Source organism: Oncorhynchus clarkii, chromosome 17, assembly GCF_045791955.1.
Source record: "Oncorhynchus clarkii lewisi isolate Uvic-CL-2024 chromosome 17, UVic_Ocla_1.0, whole genome shotgun sequence".
NCBI lineage: Eukaryota > Metazoa > Chordata > Actinopteri > Salmoniformes > Salmonidae > Oncorhynchus > Oncorhynchus clarkii.
The window spans coordinates 41,137,552-41,151,789 of NC_092163.1; the positions used below are offsets into that span (position 1 = coordinate 41,137,552).

General features: G+C 45.3%; 1 protein-coding gene across 4 annotated transcripts in view; it reads right to left on the reverse strand.

The window, feature by feature from the left end:
• The window catches only part of LOC139370864 (plasma membrane calcium-transporting ATPase 1-like), a 140,573-nt gene that overhangs the window by 55,078 nt on the left and 71,257 nt on the right, over positions 1 to 14,238 (reverse strand). For 3 of the 4 annotated variants that reach the window (XM_071110684.1, XM_071110682.1, XM_071110683.1), the window contains exons 4-14: positions 12,055 to 12,252; positions 11,565 to 11,822; positions 11,119 to 11,244; positions 9,367 to 9,492; positions 7,292 to 7,327; positions 4,223 to 4,405; positions 2,119 to 2,333; positions 1,708 to 1,950; positions 1,056 to 1,190; positions 724 to 833; positions 355 to 592 (exon numbers count right to left, since the gene is read on the reverse strand). In XM_071110684.1, the coding sequence (XP_070966785.1) occupies positions 355 to 592; positions 724 to 833; positions 1,056 to 1,190; positions 1,708 to 1,950; positions 2,119 to 2,333; positions 4,223 to 4,405; positions 7,292 to 7,327; positions 9,367 to 9,492; positions 11,119 to 11,244; positions 11,565 to 11,822; positions 12,055 to 12,252 (1,868 nt within the window). The remainder of the gene's footprint in view (positions 1 to 354; positions 593 to 723; positions 834 to 1,055; positions 1,191 to 1,707; positions 1,951 to 2,118; positions 2,334 to 4,222; positions 4,406 to 7,291; positions 7,328 to 9,366; positions 9,493 to 11,118; positions 11,245 to 11,564; positions 11,823 to 12,054; positions 12,253 to 14,238) is intronic. The other variant, XM_071110685.1, reaches the window with a different exon arrangement.

Below are 14,238 nucleotides of genomic sequence, written 5' to 3' on the forward strand. Positions count from 1 at the left end.
ACAGTTTACACATGGCGAAATTGACAACAAGTTTTTTTTTTTAAAGCTACAAATCCAAATAATTCTGATTATATGAATCAATAAGGTAGAACATAACAATTAATTACAAGACTTAACGCCAGCTGAAAATATAGCCCCCGTACATTGGGTTTCATGTCTAAACCTCTGATACTGTGGACAACCTCCACACAACCTCCAGACAACACCCTACACAGCTAATCTAAGCAGTGTCCAGCCATATCCAACCTCAGCTCTGACGGGATCAACTACAAAAATCCCAATCGCTTTCTGATCAGGCTGAGGGTGTCCACCAGTGTGTTTTGTTCATGCAGAATGCGTCTTTCTGTGTCCCACCTCGTGTCTGACGGGATCCTCGATGCCGACCACACAGATGCAGGTGAGCTCATCAAGGATGTCGCCCTCGTTGTCCCAGTCTGGTTCTCCTGCCTCGGCAGGGAAGTCCCTGTAGGCCACACAGATTGTCCTCAGACCGTCACAGGCCATGGGCTCAATCACGTTCTTCACCATCTCGTCACGGTCCTTAGGCTTGAAGATACGTGGCTCCCCGTTCGTGTTCAGGATATGAGAACATCTAGAGAGGGAAGGGGGAAGAGATGTTTAACTCATCACATCGCAGATGATCAACTCCATCTTTCTGTTTATCTATCTCTGTGTATCCGTTCATCAGGGAAAAGACAAGACCAATCTCCCTCCCTTCCGTACTTGCGTAGGACGATCTCAGAAGCTCCCTTGCTGTACATGCGGAAGCCACTACCGTCTGTGTTCTTCAGCACCGTGCTCATGCTCTTACGGGACGAGTTGAAGGTGTACACCTTGAAACACACCAATCAGTTATAACTATCATATTACACTATATTATTATAGTACAGTAGCTTGTGTATAAGTTAGCTCTCTGTAAGAATAATGGGTAGTAGGTTATTTGAAAATTTTGTCTTGGGGCCACCGGGAACAAAACACACATATACATACATTAGATAGACAAGTTACAGATTGCACCATTAACGTTATGGATACATTTTGAAGCAGCTACACACCTTGTACAGACTCTCTTCGGGAATCTCGTCCCTGATTGGCTGGTAGTCTCTCTTCAGCTCCAGCACGAAGCCCAATAGGGAGCACTCTGTCTTGTTGCCGACGTGGCGGGGCAGACCTCCCTCCTTCTCTGGGGACTGGAGCAACAAAAACGTTACATATAACCTACATACCGTATCCTACCAACATACCGTATCCTACCAACATACCGTATCCTACCAACATGTATATTTCATGAAGACATACAGCAAAAGGGACATTGAGACATGCATCATATAGAGTGTAAAAGCAACCATGTAGATATGCACTAGAGAAGAAGACACTATGCTTTCGTATGGATGTGCACACACTGTGTAGAGGTAGGGTGGTGAGCCATATGTCGGGGTGCTACGCTCCAAGGAACAAGCTTGAAGGTGAGTGAGGGCTACTCCCTAAGGGCTATTTCAAGCCTGTGTCTTCCATCTTGTGTGATTATCTGAAATGGTGTTGATGGGCTGATGAATGAATGGATGAAAGGCAGCATACATTTTTCTGAAATGCCATTATGGACCATTACTGAAGACTGGGATGATATTAGAGTGTGCTTCATGTCTGTCTGTCTGTGTCTGTGTGTCTGTGTGTGTCTGTGTGTGTGTGTGTGGGTCTCTCTCTTACCAGAATCTTAGTAGTGTAGGCTGAGTTGATGGCGATGCTGTTGACCATGACTTCCAGAGTGAATGGTTTGATGACGTCAGGTTCCGGTACTTTCTTGTAGTGTGTGTCTCCCAAGTAGGCCTGCACCACGGTCATACGGTTCATGGTGAGGGTGCCTGTCTTGTCAGAGCAGATGGTGGTAGCGTTCCCCATGGTCTCGCATGCATCCAGGTGACGCACCAGGTTATTGTCCTTCATCATTTTCTACACAGGGGACAAGACAGACAGTAGAGGTTAGAGCTGTGTGTGTGTGTACCTGACAGAGTAAGTCTGGGAGATGGTGACAGCTAGCGGCAGCCCCTCTGGCACTGCCACTACCAGCATTGAGTGTGTGTGTGTGCGCGCTCACACTGTGTGTCTCTCTGTGTGTACCTTGACAGAGTAGGCCAGAGAGATGGTGACAGCTAGGGGCAGCCCCTCAGGCACAGCCACCACCAGAACAGTGACTCCGATGATGAAGAACTTGACAAAGTACTGGATATAGATGGGGGTACACTCCTTCAGCCATGGGCGACCCTGCACCCCGAACGTGTCAATCACGAAGTACAGGATGAGAATGATCACCGTCACAGCTGACATGATCAGACCTGGGCATAGGAAACAAAGTAGACAGTTGCAATCCTGCTGTCAAATCCAGGATAAGGAATATAAGAACGATGATGTGTGTCCTAACGTTTTTAAGACCTTCACTGCCTTCCCAATCTGCATGGTCTGTCTCTGTGTGTGTCTCTCTATGGTTTTTCTGTCTGTGTGTGCTCGTTAGTGTTGTCACAATACCAGTTTTTTTTTTATTTTGAGTTTAATATCAGGATACTCGATACCGTCACAATATCAGATACCAAAACGATATTACGGCAAAACAAAAACATTATTCCACTTGGATATTATGGGATATTGTGTGTAGGCCAGTGACCAAAAAAAAGCTACATTTAATAAATTTAAAATTCAGGCTGTAAAACAACAAAATGTGAAAAAAAAGTCAAGGGGTGTGAATACTTTACTTTCTCTATGCTGTTCTTTGCTCTCAGTAGATGGAGTGAGACACATTTGACAGAAGTACAGTAAGTAACAAAAATTCTAATACCGAACCGTTTTCTATGTTCTAGTATCGAAAGAGTACAGACGTTTGGTATACCGTGCAGCACTAGTGTCGTCATCAATCTACACACATGTTTTGCAAAAACTAAAATAAATACCTTATTTACAGAATTATTCAGACCCTTTGCTATGAGACTTATTGAGCTCAAGTGCATCCTGTTTCCATTGATCATCCTTGAGATGTTTCTACATCTTGATTGGAGTCCACTTGTGGTAAATTCAATTGATTGGACATGATTTGGAAAGGCACACACCTGTCTATATAAAAGGTCCCACAGTTGACAGTGCATATCAGAGCATATACCAAGCCATGAGGTTGAAGGAATTGTCCGTAGAGCTCCGAGACACGATTGTGTCGAGGCACAGATCTAGGGAAGGGTACCAAAACATGTCTGCAGCATTGAAGGTGCCCAAGAACACAGTGGACTCCATCAGTCTTAAATGGAAGAAGTTTGGAACCACCAAGACTCTTCCTGGAGCTGGCCGCCCGGCCAAACTGAGCCATAGGGGGGAGAAGGGCCTTGGTCAGGGAGGTAATCAAGAACCCGATGGTCACTCTGACAGAGCTCCAGATTTCCTTTGGGGAGATGGGAGAACCTTCCAGAAGGACAACCATCTCTGCAAGCCTTGATGGTAGAGTGGCTAGATGGAAGCCACTCTTCAGTAAAAAGCACATAACAGCCTGCTTGGATTTTGCCAAAAGGCACCTAAAGGACTCTCAGACCATGAGAAACAAGATTCTCTACTCCGATTGAACCAAGATTGAACTATTTTTGCCTGAATGCCAAGCGTCACCTGGCACCATCCCTACGGCGAAGCATGGTGGTGGCAGCATCATGCTGTGGGGATGTTTTTCAGCAGCAGGGACTAGAAGACTAGTCAGGATTGAGGGAAAGATGAACAGAGCAAAGTACAGAGAGATCCTTGATGAAAGCCACCTGCTCCAGAGTGCTCAGGAACTCAGACTGGGGCGAACCCTAAGCATACAGGCAAGACAATGCAGGAGTGGCATCAGGACAAGTCTCTGAATGTTCATGAGTGGCCCAGCCAGAGCCCGCATTGAACATCTCTGGAGAGACCTGAAAATAGCTGTGCAGCGACGCTCCCCATCCAACCTGACAGATCTTGAGAGGATCTGCAGAGAAGAATAGGAGAAACTCCCCAAATACAGGTGTGCCAAGCTTGCTGCGTCGTACCCAAGAAGTCACAAGGCTTTCTAAAAAAACAGTTTTTGCTTTGTCATTATGGGGTATTGTGTGTAGATTGAAAGATGAAAAAAAACAAAAAAAACATTTTAGAAAACGGCTATAACGTATATCGTTTTATGTCCATCTGTGTGTGTGTCCGTGTAAGCGTGTGTCTCCGCCTCGGTCCTCACCTGCCTTCCCGATCTGCACGGCCAGTTTGGTGAGTTTCCCCTGCAGCACAGACTTCTCCTTCTTGTTGACCTGAACCTTCTTCACCCGTTTCACCTCCACCTCAGGCTCCTTCTCCTCAGACTCAACCGCCTCGTCACTCTTCAGGGGCTGGATCTCCAGGGCAATGCCGTCCTGGGTCTTAGCTATTGGATAGGGTAACGGGATGGGGAAGAGGGATGGGTGGGATAGAGGGAGGGGGTAAAGGGAAGTGGGATAGAGGGAGGTGGAGTGGGAGGTTGAGCGGAGGGAAGCATTTAGTAGTGGTGTGGGGAAGGTTTGGGGGGGGTTAAGATAGTGATATGAGGATGAAGATGATCGGTGGTGAGGTTTTGTTGGGTCGGGGAGAGGAGCAGCAACAGTAAGGGGATCAAGGAGGGGTAGTGGGGTGAAGGGCAGAGAGACAGAGGTTGTGGTTCAGTTACGGTTGAAAGAGAGACAGACACAGTCAGTCACCAAACCACCAGACTCCGGTCCTGAACAGTGATCCACTGAAACAACTCAGCTGTGGATCACTTAGATCTCTTTCACCAGAACAAATCCCTTAAGGTGATCAACACTGATGTTATTATGTGTTGTTACCTGTCAGGTTGATGGAAAGTTCAGCAATGTGATTTATTCTTCATTAAAGGAAAATCGGTATTCAAAAAAATTAAAATTGACTGATTGTTTAAGTACTCTTATGCATAAATGAAACATTATGAAAGAAGGTATTGGAAAGAGTAAACACATAGCACAGAATTCAGCAGGAAATGCTTGAGATAAAAGGATTTAATGATACAAAACGGATTTAAAGCAGCAATTTAACGATATACAACTTGTCCCAGAGTCTATGGAGACATTTTTACAGCATTCATATAAACAGAGAATAGATTCAGAACAAGAGATACAGGTTGTACATTTTACAATGGTTCATTGTCTGGGGATTGTCAACTTAACATTTTCCATCTCTGCTACAGAGCTCAGTCATGTTTTACATACGCAAATATGAGATTTGCATTTCACCACTTCAACAGCTTAGATTTGCTCTGTTTGTTCTCTGGGAGCATTGTGATCTCGGTGTTTCATCTTCATTCTGCCAACAACCTGGCACTGCAACAATTCACTATCTATTTTACAGTAGAAATAATCCACAATATCTAAGGGTGAGTATAATAAAGGTGATAAAGTAATGGATGAATAAAGATATCAGAATCTATGGTAATCAGTGCCTTATTGCATTCCATTTGTGGCACATGCAACACTCAACACTAGTCAGTTCACACAAAAGCAGTACATTCACAATCTAGCAGGATCATTTTGTACCGTCTACTTATGTTGTTATTGCCTAGATAATATGACTTTGCATGAGTCCCCCTGTGCTGAGCAGAACAGGCCACCAGTCTCAACACAAAACCCATTAGAACAGACCAGAATAAACACAGCCACACACTGACTGGACTGGCAGACGGACGGACTGACTCACGTACAGCACTTACAAACGCAGCACGGACCACGCACCACGACGAAGAAGGGGGGCGAGTGTGTGTCACGAAAAAAAAACATGTCAACAAACAAAGGAACCGACAAACTGCAAAAAGATACCCAAAAAACCAAGCAGAGCGATACAACCACCACAAAAAAAGAAGAGAAGGAGGGTAGTAAGAAGAGGTAGAAGAGGAGGCTGCAAATCTCCAGAGGTAGTTTTTTTTTGCGAAAGAGAGGGAGAGAGAGAGAGACAGAGAGAGACAGAAAGAGAGGTAAAACAGTGATAAGAGAGTACGAGACAGCATGAGGTCCTGAGCAACATCCTGGAAAGAGGCAACAGTGAGAGAAATGAAAGAAAAGAGAAACAATAGAGAAACAGACCAGACAACAATCCACAGCCAATTGATACTGTCAGGGTGCAATTCCCACACTGAGCCACTTCCCAGAGCTAATGCTGTCTCCTTAACCCCTAGAGACTAGTGTTAGATATTCTACTATTCTATTATAATTCTATTAAGACCCCTTCTCTTTTACACTAAGCCCAATCACTATTGCCAAATTCCCAGATTCATGATATGTATGTGGAGCATGGTATCAAGGGTCCTACGACTCCCATTCCATTACCTCTCAAGAGCCAGAGATGACTTGGCGTCCATAAAGCTACACTGGGTTCACTGCAATTAAAATAAGTATGTAGACATTTTCAGAATATGATATGTTGTGAAGTGAATGCAGAAGTGAATGTCCCAATTAATTTAACCTTCTCCTGCTCCAGCAATATTTCTCCATGCTAGAAAGGAGAGAATCTGTTCACTAGTGATAAAGTCCAAGGGCGAGGGGAAAGAGAGGGCAGGAGGGCTGGGGAGGTGTAAGTAGCAGATGCTCGGGCCCTAGGTGGCTGGGGGACGGTATGGTGTGTGAGGGGGGAGGTGGGGGGGGGGGGGGGGGGGACAAAGCTTGGATGAGTTCTGAATAACACGCCACAGAGGGTGGGAGGGTGGACCCGTCCAGGCCAGGAAAGCCGAGAAGAGCTACAACACCCGGGTCCTTTGTTTAATGTATCTGACCTCTCCACATCTGACACACACACATTTTTTTTAAGTACTTTAATTAAACCTTTATTTGTTGAGATGAAAATATATGTGGAATGTATCTTTTCAATCTCAACATAGCATGTGAGGATGGTGAAACTTCTAGAACTAATCCCTTTGCAGCTCTGTGAGCGAGATAAAGCTAAACCCATTTAGCGCTATAAGAGTTAAAAATCTACTGGAGTTAAATAGCTCTGAATGATATAACTGTAGTCAATAACAGTAATGCTGAATGCTAACCCTAGCTAGCTTAGTGATTGGGTCTGCTACGGTGGCATTGACGGCCTACCCCACTTTTCTCTGTGTGCCAGTGGCAGGTGAGAGTTGCATCCTTTCACAGGTAAAGCGAGACGAGAAGAACCTCCCCTTTTCAGCAGGTGGAGGGAAGCGAGAGTGAGAGAGACAGAGTGAGACGGACACGAGACTCCCAGACTGCTGCTGAATGGAGGGGGGAGGGAGGGATGGAGGGGTTACCTTTGTTGCGATTTTCGGGGGGTCCTTGTTTTTTACCTGTTCAGACAGAGAGAGAGAGTGCGGAATGCTGACAACATGGCTTAAAAGGAAATTAAAAAATCATAAAGCCAAACAGAACAGAAGATCAAAACAATAGAAATTCACGTGTGTTGGGGGCTGGAACGGGCCATCAGAGGAGAGAGAGCACTAGTTGGTTTAAGGCTGTAGAGTATAAAGTAGAGCATCCACCCATAGACAGCAGGTCAGTTACTGATGACTGGTTTCACTGGGCTCTTGTCTGTTTCAGTCAATACATGTGTAACTAACGGCAGTAAGTTTATAAAAACACATGCATATACACGCACACAGACATACACACACAGACACACACACACAGAAACACACACACACAGAAACACACACACACACACAGACATACACACACACAGACATACACACACACACACACACACAGACACACACACACACACAGACACACACACACACACATCCCATCCATTCACTCATGCCTCAGTCTTGACATTCAGGGAAGCAGTCATTTCAGATTGATGTCAGACAGACGAAGAGGCTGCATTGCCGCAGGTTTTTCTCCTTCTGCCTGAGAGTGGTGGTGAAGAATCCGGGGGGGTGTATATCAGTTCAAGATGTGTGTAGCGCTGAAGGGGGGGGGGTGTATGTGGAGATTAGTTGTGCGCGTGTGTGTAACAGTTGTCAGCAAAATCCCCTGAAGTCTCTGGCCCCTCATCTACTCTATGAGTAACTGTATCAGTATGTGTCTCTGGCAGAGGTGTGTGTGTGTGTGTGTGTGTGTGTGTGTGTGTGTGTGTGTGAGATTTCATGCAGATGGAGAAGTGTGTGTCAGTGTCTTTGAACATGTGTGTGTGTGAGCATGAAGGGGAAGTGTGTGTGCATGAGTGAACGCATGGGAGGTGAGTTTATGTGTGTGGAGTGGAGGTGACCCAGCACTCTTTCTGTTTCCATCCTCGCTGCACACACCTGTCTCAGAGGAAGACAGCCATTTCAACATCTAGTGTGTGTGCCTGTGTTGCAGCCAGTGTGTGTGTGTGTGCCTGTGTGTGCCTGTGTGTGCCTGTGTGTGCCTGTGTGTGTCTGTATCTAGCATGTACTTGCTCTGATCTACTTTCTTATAAACCCATAACATTAAGATCATGATGGTGGCGCTCTGCGGTTTCATGAACAATTGAAATCACAGTCTAATTCTGTGACGCCATGAGATGCCAATTGGAATGAGTTGTTGCCTTGCAGCTCCCTCCTCTGAGCAGGCACATTCAGCCCCTTTAGAATGAATGCCTGAAGAACTGAAACTCTTAGCAAACAGAAAAGAAGACGTGGCAAAGTGTTAGTACGGAACGCTTATTAGAGGCCATATTGATAGATACACAGATCGAATGTACTGGCAGGCCTTTGTTGTTTAACGTAATCATATCTATCCACGAGCTTCCCCACGTCAAGCAGAGGTAGCTGCATGACAGATGTTGAACACATACAGTGATGTCCCCGCTTTAGCTCTTCTCACTTCAGCGCCTGTGACGTCATAGATTTAAGTAGGTTAAGTACAGGGTTCTGACAATGGCGTTCCAGTGTAGTTAGAACAGATACGAAAGGGGGGGGGGGGGGGATGAAGGAGTGGAGAATAAAATGACCACCCATGAACAGAACCCCTTCTGGGAAGGAGTGGTCTAGAAAGGGCATCGGCTTGGATGTGAAATCTAACACCAAGGATTCGATTAAAGAAGGGTAGGACAGCGAAGTCAATGACACTGAGCATTCAGAATAGAACCGCTGGCCTCCATAGTACAGTGTCTATCATGGCCATCCCATTCTTCGCTACAACATTCTAGAGTTCAGCAGACTGTGTAGTTACTCAACCTCGCACCAGAATCTTACCTCAGGGAACAAGCAATCCGAGAACTCACGTAGAAAGACCGAGAGAGCTCGGCGGAAAAGAAACGCAGAGGAAGGAGACCACTTGTAAAAAGCAAGTCACTGACTCTCTGTGAACTGTGACCGTGGCGACATGTGTTGTCGTCAATTGTTCCCCGTTTATCTCTCACCTTTCTTGATCTTCTTTTCCTCGTCGCTGTCTCCCGCCCCCAGTAGAGTGAAGATGATTCCAGTCTGGGAGTTGAGACCCACCGCAGACACCACCATTCGGCCTGATCCCTCCATCACATGGGTGCCTGGAGGAGGGAGGGAAGGAAGGAAAGAGAAATAGAAAGAGAGAATACTAGCACATAACCAGAAAGGTCATGACTGTGCTACAGTATACAGTACATATAAATGACTGTACTGTATGTTACTCCATTGTGTCCTCCATTTTCAGTCTCCATATACTACATCACACGCTTCATGTTATCATTCAAGCTAGAATCCTTGGTTGCTACACCAATTGTTGGACTTCTAAATGAGTGATATATACCCATTGATTCCTGAAGACTATAACTTATGCGTAAATGCCTCATGAGCTTATTTCAACTGTCGTACCCCATCAGAACACAAAGTACAAGATTGTTTTAGACCAATGTTTGTAAACAACGTAAATGTGAACACAATTTGCATAGCATAAAAATATGCTTAAAACTATAATTGGTATATCATGGATGGTCAGTCCTATGAATTTGAGAGTGGTAACAGCTTTTTATCCTGGACTTCCTGACGTGCCGCCCCAGGTGTTAAGGGTAGGTAACAACACATCTGCCACACTGATCCTCAACACGGGGGCCCCTCAGGGGTGCGTGCTCAGTCCTCTCCTGTACTCCCTGTTCACTCATGACTGCACGGCCAGGCACAACTCCAACACTATCATTTAGTTTGCTGATGATACAACAGTGGTAGCCTGATCACCGACAACGATGAGACAGCCTATAGGCAGGTCAGAGACCTGACCGCGTGGCGCAAGGACAACAACCTCTCCCTCAATGTGATCAAAGGTGATAATTGTGAACTACAGGAAAAGGAGGACCGAGCATGCTCCTATTCTCATCGTCAGGGCTGTAGTTGAGCAGGTTGAGAGCTTCAAGTTCCTTGGCATCCACATTACCAACAAACTAACATGGTACACCAAGAGAGTCATGAAGAGGGCACGATAAAACCTATTCCCCCTCAGGGGACTGTGTTACAGCTGCACCATCGGGAGCATCCTAACGGGTTGCATCAATGCCTGGTAAAGCAACTGCCCGGCCTACGATCACAAGGCACTACAGAGGGTAGTGCGTACGGCCCAGTACATCACCGGGGCCAAGCTTCCTGCCATTCAGGACCTCTATACCAGGTGGCGTCAGAGGAAGGCCCTAAAAATTGTCAAAGACTCCAGCCAACCCAGTCATAGACTGTTCGGGACTGCTTGCCGTGCGGTAGCAGAGAGGAGTGCCAAGTCTTGGTCCAAGAGGCTTCTAAACAGCTTTTACCCCCAAGCCATAAGAATCCGAACAGCTAATCAAATGGCTACCCAGAGTATTTGCATTGCCCCCCCCCTCCTCCTCCTCTTATACACTGCTGTTACTCTCTGTTATTATCTATGCATATTCACTTTGAAAACTCTACCTACATATACATATTACGCCAACTACCTCGACACCGGTGACTCCGCACATTGACTCTGTACCGGAACCCCCTGTGTATAGCAACACTATTTTTATTTACAGCTGCTATTTAACTATTTGTTACTTATTTTGGGGGGGTATTTTCTAAGCATTTCACTGGTCTACACCTGTTGTATTCGGCGCATGTGACAAATACAATTTGACTTGATTTGACTGGGATATTGAATGTCTGATAATAGTGATGTTATTAACAGGCGCTCTCACCGGACAGCAGCATGGGGTCCTTCTCCAGGGACTTCCTGACTTGGTCTGATTCGCCGGTCAGAGAGCTCTCATCGATCTTCAGGTCGTTGCCCTGGATCAGGATTCCATCAGCTGGCAGCAGGTCACCTAGGAAACAGTTACACAGTTATATGACTGCGATATACAACGTCTCATCATATACCCTACCTTGGTGCATTTGGTCAATGTGTTACCTCATTATATTGGTTCACTGTATCCTGTCTGGGGTATATTACAGAATGTTGAATTCAAGTTATATCTTTCACCGCGTTTAAACAGAACCCTGTCTCACCGCGTTTTAACAGAACCCTGTCTCACCATATTTGATCTGGGTCTTACCTCTGTCTTACCTTGTTTTATCTGAACCATGTTTTACCGTGTTTTAATTAAACCATGTTTTAATGCGTTTTAAATGAACCATGTCTTACCATATTTGATCTGGGCGATGTCTCCTGTCACCAGTTCGGACACGGGGATCTGGATGACCTGGCCCTTGCGAATGACGGTGAACTTTTGCTCCTGCTCAATGCGGTTCTGCAGCCCACGGAACTGCTTCTCCTTGCTCCAGTCGTTAAATGCTGTCACCAAGACAACGATTGCCACAGAGAACAAGATGGCGGCGCCCTCGATCCAGCCCGCCTGCGCCTCCCCCTCATCCTCCACTCCTGACGCTGTCTCACCACACACTGGGGAAACCGGAACACAACCATTTTTAATAACAACAGACCAAAACACAACCAGGTCAGTGGAACAGAGCTGAAACACCACCAGGTCAATGGAACAGAACCGAAACCCGACAAGGTCAATAGAACAGGAACAAAACATGGCCAAGTGAATAATACAGGACCAAAACTTTTACAAACACTCTTCGTTCTCCCACCTGTCCAAAACTGCCCCGGGTTAGGGTGTACTACTTACGCTCGCTATCTCCCCCAGGGGGGTGGTAGAAGGACAGGCCCAGGGAGATTACGGCAGCAATCTCCAGGATGATGAGAGTAACATCCTGTAGGGCCTCCCATACCAGCGCAAGGAAGGACTTAGGCTTTTTAGGAGGGATGAAGTTCTTCCCAAATGCCGCGTGGCGCTTCTCCAGATCCACTGGGTTACCAGACAGACCTGAGAGAAATGGAGGAGGAGGAGAGGGAAGAAAAGGAGGAGGAAGGAGAAGAGACAGTTAATAGACTGACCAGTTATCACAGAAATGCATATAACGAGATCAAAACAATAGATGTTGAATATATACACTTACTATAAAAAGGTATGAAAACATATGACAGTAAACCATCTGGCTTGCTTAATATAAGGAATTTGAAATTATTTATACTTTCACTTTTGATACTTAAAAGTATAAAATTATTAAAGTATTAAGTATTAAATAAGTATTAAGTATTAAAACCAAATACTTGAGTAAAAGTCTAGATGTCTTAATAGAAAATTACTCAAGTATGACAATTGGGTACTTTTTCCAACCACTGTCTATAGGTTGCTGTATAAGTCTGGGTACAAACGTCTTAAATGACTTTTGTAGTGAAACATCTACATCACCCTTTCTTTATCTGAGGATAAACATGACAACAATGGCTGTTGCCATACCAAACAGAACCAAGTAGAGCTGACAGTCCAAACACACCCATCCACACCCCATGTCAGCCTCCCGCTGCTGTCACAAGCTGCTAGACAACCACTGCCAAAGACTTTGAATTTCAGTTGGACAAAACCACACATCGGTCCGACAAAACATAACATCCCTTTGGTACATTTTTCATCAATCAAACCGCCAGATCATCTGGTATTGTCCTATTAAGATCAAAAGTATTTGTAATACATTCTGAGTAAGATATCATCACCTCATGGAAATCTTATGATTCATAAATGTTGCAAATAAATCTAGAAAACTGCAATAAAAAAAAATACAAAAAGGAGGTCAATGAATGAGAACCCATGAGGCGTTTGAAATTATCACAAGGGTGTTGAACACATTGGACGCATCCCAAAATGGCAAGCTACTCCCTATGAAGTGCACTACTTTTAACCAGGACCCATAGGGAATCAGGTGTCATTGGGGATGTAGCTGTCATGACTGTTTCCTGTCCTCTGGGATTGAATGTCGGAAGGATCAGACAGTGAATCAATTATGCTTTAGTCACTCCCACATTGGTCCAGGATTTAACCACTCTCCCTGCTTCGTTCAATCTTTCACTCAGCAGCTTTACACTATGTCCTCGTTGTATCAATCTCCCTCGTGTAGTTCAAGGTCTATTCAAATAGATCAGATACTGAGATATGTGGCTAGCTATGGATAACCGGAGTGTGTAACTGGTGAGGTGTATAGGATACATCGATAGTACAGCACACTAGCAGTTATACAAGATCAATAAGTTCAGAATACATTTAGTATTGACATGGCTAGTTATGGTAGTGCATGACTGGTGAGTAGATCCACAACTAAAGACAGCTAGTTATGCTAACATGCTGATGTATTACAATGCTGATATGCAGAACTGTAGTTAGCTATGCTAACCGGATAAATGTGAGAACGAGCTGGATAAGCAAAATACAGTATACAGAGTCCCAGCCCTCTACGACAGATGCCCCTTAAAACCACCATCATATTGCTTTCCCGCTACTGTGAGCCAGCTGGACAACCGGAGGGAGGGAGGGATGGAGGGAGAGAGGGGGGCTGGGGGTGGGTGAGGCAGTGGGGAAGAAAGGCAGAAGGTGAGGGAAGTGTGAGGGGGGGGGGGGGGGGGGGGGACGGACGGACGACTGTCTTATGTTGCTAAAAACAGCTGGACGTAATGACGTCAAACCCCCCAAAAAATATTGTTATGCAAAAACCTTAAGTCAAATAAAAATGGAGTGGTTGAAGTCTTTCCATGATCCATTCTGGCAAGTTGCATATTAATACATTGTCGACAGTCTGTATACCCTCCCACCTATCTGTTCCACGTCTCAGGAAGACCGCAAAAACAGCATGGATAGAATGCACTAATTGAATCATATTTGCCATATTCTAATAATTGTCATGTGCCAATGTATCCCACCGGTTCGTGCCATGGGGAAACTTGCATCCAGCCAGCCAGAAAATCAAGATGAAGCCAT